Here is a 3,519-nt window from a genome sequence, read left to right as displayed (position 1 = left end):
TGGTACACAGAATGTAATAAGTCCTCCATTTAAGAATATAAAAAGTGTTACGCCTGAATTGGATACTTTTGCAAAACGTCGAAAACAAAAGGATCTACTAATTGATCAACAATTATCCGAAGCGTCTTCTGCAATATCTCATACTGTACAATCAATTTCATCTCATATGACAAACGAAAATAAAAGTGGTTACATGTTAGCTATAGAAGAAGGTATAAAATATGTTCCTGATAAACATAAAACTCAGTGTCTCATAGAAATATTACAGATAATTCAAAAATATGAGGAAAAATAATTATTTTTATTTAAAAATGTTATTATTAAAACTTTTATTAATATTGTTTTATTTTCAACATATATATTATGTATTTTACTTTAACATGTTTTAAAAGAGAGTATAGTTTTATTTCTAACATGTTATTTTGACATATATTTTATTTTTGACATGCATTTTTTACTTCACTGTTTTAAAAGAGTTGTGAACCTTATATATGTATATGTTTGACATATTATATATATAAATACAAAAATATATTATAATAAAAAAGTAAATTACACAAGAGCAAAAATGTTTTTGTATTAACTTTATTGTATCAAAAAACTTTTTTATACTTTATTTTCTAACTTGATTACAATATTTTACATTTTTCAAATACTTAATCATGTTATTCAGTAATTTAAAATACAAATTTATCTTTTTCAATTTTATTCGTTCATTAAATACATTGCCATTGCCAAGGTATACTTCCTTCGTTCGAAACAAAATAACGAGATAAAATTTCACGCTGTTTTACAGCAGCAGATGCACCTATGTTTGCTCCAACTCGTCCCAAAGAAGTAACAAAACCATTTTCTCTTACAAAATCTCTCCAATTTCCTGCTATTACTTCACCATTAGGACCTTCTTTATCTGCAATACCTCCATGTAAATATTGATTGTTACTTAACCCAGTGGTTATAATATAATTATGTAAACAAGTTGCAGCTTGTACTATAACTTCTGCAGTTTCTAATTTTAAACTTAAAGCCTTTTGTAAAACTCTCCATCTTGCAACGAGAATACCGAAGGCATTTTCGATTACTCGTCGAGCCCTTGATAAACGATAATTGAACACTCGCTGTTCATTACCCAGCAAATTTTTTTTAGCAAATGGTCGCATCAAGTAACTTTTAAGTGGGAAACCTTCATCGCCAATAAGAGAAAATGGTATTGTAATATTAGTATTATCTAAACAGCGAGCTTGTGGAACAGATACTGTATTATTCTCTAAAGCTTGAGACATAGTGGTATGGGACCAAATTCCCGCATCATTGAGAGAACCTAATTAAAATATATTTTATAACTTAATTTAAAAGAAACTTTACTTCTACACATTTTAATAATATAAAAATAAGTAAATTTACCATAATTCCCAATGTCTACCCAAATAAAGCGATAGCGCGCATCAGCAATGGCCATTAATACAAAGCTGAAGTAGTTTTTATAATTATAAAATTCGCTACCAGAATTAGCCGGAGCTTGAATACGACAATGTTTGCCGTCAATTGCGCCTATGCAGTTTGGAAAATTCCAGATGTTATTAAATTCATCTGCAATTTTCAGCCATTCATCTTCTTGTTGTGGACATCTGAGATATATCGGTTGTAAAGTTTCCCATATAGCTTTACACACTTCAGGAATAATACTGTATAGGGTTGATTTCCCAATACGAAAAAGTCTTGACGTAGTAGCAATGCTATCACCATGAGCAAGAAAACTAAAAATAATGGGAAGTTTATAATAATTATAATAAAATTATAATAAATATAATAAAAAAACTAGTTTAAATGGATAAAAATCAAATTAATTACAAGAAGTACAAATTACAAGGAGTACAAATCTGGATAGACGTTTATTAGTAATTTGGAACAAAATATAGTTTAAACAATAGATAATGACTGGGTATACTAGATCAAAACGTCTGTCATTTAAACTATCCTTTGTTTAGCAATAAACATTTAGCTGAGGTCATAACTCTTAATTTATTAATTTGTTTTATAATAATGTTCCTAATCTTAAAAATTTATAAATGATTGGTTATTATATATATATATATATATATATATATATATATATATAAATGACAAGAGACTGAATATATACATATAAACATCATTTTAATCAATTACAATACAGTATACCTTAATGTAACAGCAACACGAATTTCTGATGGTAAAGGTTCTCTGCGACTCCTCTTTCGTAATTTTGGCTCCAAAAGATGATGTAAATAATTAAATTGTTGTACAGACATTCGTGTAAATTGAAAAAATTCTTCGTGATCGTGTAATTTAAAATAGATGAATAGTTTTCTATGAGCACCATAATTTTCTCGCATATCAACAGAAATATGAGGTTTAACCCACCATCTTCTTTTTCTTCTTACTTGATATCTGTTCTTTAGCAATAGTTTCATTTTTGTAATTTGTATCCAAATTAATAGCAAATTGCAACAAATTATTAAAGTTTTACTATTCATTGATAGTTATAACCTCACTTTTCACACTACGACACACTGCAACCAATTGCGACTAAATGTAGAATGATATGTAGTAATAATATCCGACATGCAATATTCGACATACGATTAGCGACATCTGGTAGCGACATACGGCTTATTGTAGACCAGGCTTAACCCAGAACTTCCCACGTAATAAAAATCCTGAGGCTTGGACGTAACACGCTATTGACACGGTGACTAATTGTAAGGTCTAGCGATGAGTTATGTTGCACAGAACGCAAGTGTTATTATCATACAGAGTCGAGCCAATTATTTTTTGCTGTTGCAAGAAGATAGTAAGATACGACGTCGAGATACGAATAAATTATTATAATGTAAATTTTTAAAATTTTATTTGATACGAATCGGTTGTGTAGTGTACAATTGATGCATTCAGCATGTTGTTCCACCATGGTCACGCGTACCTCGGAGATAACTATTTTAATAAAAAAATTGTGTCCTCGTGACGGATGGGGATCATTCTGTCAGCAGTCGATGTTATCATCATAGATAATATTACACAATCTGAAAGAGAGAGAGAAAGACATCGCATTCGACATGATGAGAGTGGTCTCGTTTTTTTTTTCCACGGTGTTCGGTATAAAAGGGCGAGGTATCTTATATTAGACGCGTCAGTGTAGTTATTCTGTTGATCGAATGTGCAAAGCGATGGATTCTCACAGTCAGAATAAGAGTAATCACGATGAATTGTCGATTGTGTTGAACGAATCTACGAATGACGATTTTGTTGTTGACGGCGATGACGAGGACGAAGATCTGATGTTGTAGAACCGCTTGAGAATTTAGACGATAGTGGTACCATGCGTTGCGGTAAACACGTTAAATGTTGCGCTCTACAGAACATATTGAAGTTGTATAAGTGGTGGTCGAAGGAGAATAAATAGTATAAAATATGGATGTTTTATTTTTATTAATATGATGTTGTAGCATGACATATTCGACTGGGTATTTTTATTCGAGG

The 3,519-nt window shown here is 30.5% G+C and overlaps 1 protein-coding gene across 1 annotated transcript; it reads right to left on the bottom strand.

The window, feature by feature from the left end:
• Positions 1 to 716: 716 nt before the first annotated feature.
• On the bottom strand, positions 717 to 2,291 carry LOC108779808 (uncharacterized). The gene is made up of 3 exons (XM_018547314.1): positions 2,182 to 2,291; positions 1,405 to 1,757; positions 717 to 1,321 (listed from the first exon to the last, which is right to left on the bottom strand). The coding sequence occupies exons 1-3, from the start codon at positions 2,289 to 2,291 to the stop codon at positions 717 to 719; spliced, it is 1,068 nt and encodes a 355-aa protein (XP_018402816.1).
• Between the last annotated feature and the right edge of the window lie 1,228 nt (positions 2,292 to 3,519).

This window comes from Cyphomyrmex costatus, unplaced genomic scaffold (genome assembly GCF_001594065.2).
Source record: "Cyphomyrmex costatus isolate MS0001 unplaced genomic scaffold, Ccosl1.0 scaffold629, whole genome shotgun sequence".
Taxonomy (NCBI): Eukaryota; Metazoa; Arthropoda; class Insecta; order Hymenoptera; family Formicidae; genus Cyphomyrmex; species Cyphomyrmex costatus.
Note: the sequence above shows the minus strand (reverse complement) of the source record. Positions and strands in the feature narration are given on the sequence as shown.

Bases quoted from the DNA above. Each gene is read 5' to 3' on its own strand.
- LOC108779808 (XM_018547314.1), bottom strand. From the start codon at position 2,291: ATGTCTGTACAACAATTTAATTATTTACATCATCTTTTGGAGCCAAAA. The intron at 1,758-2,181 runs GTATACTGTATT...CATTATTTTTAG, and splicing joins CGTGTTGCTGTTACATTAAG to TTTTCTTGCTCATGGTGATA. The intron at 1,322-1,404 runs GTAAATTTACTT...TATTTTAATTAG, and splicing joins GGTAGACATTGGGAATTATG to GTTCTCTCAATGATGCGGGA.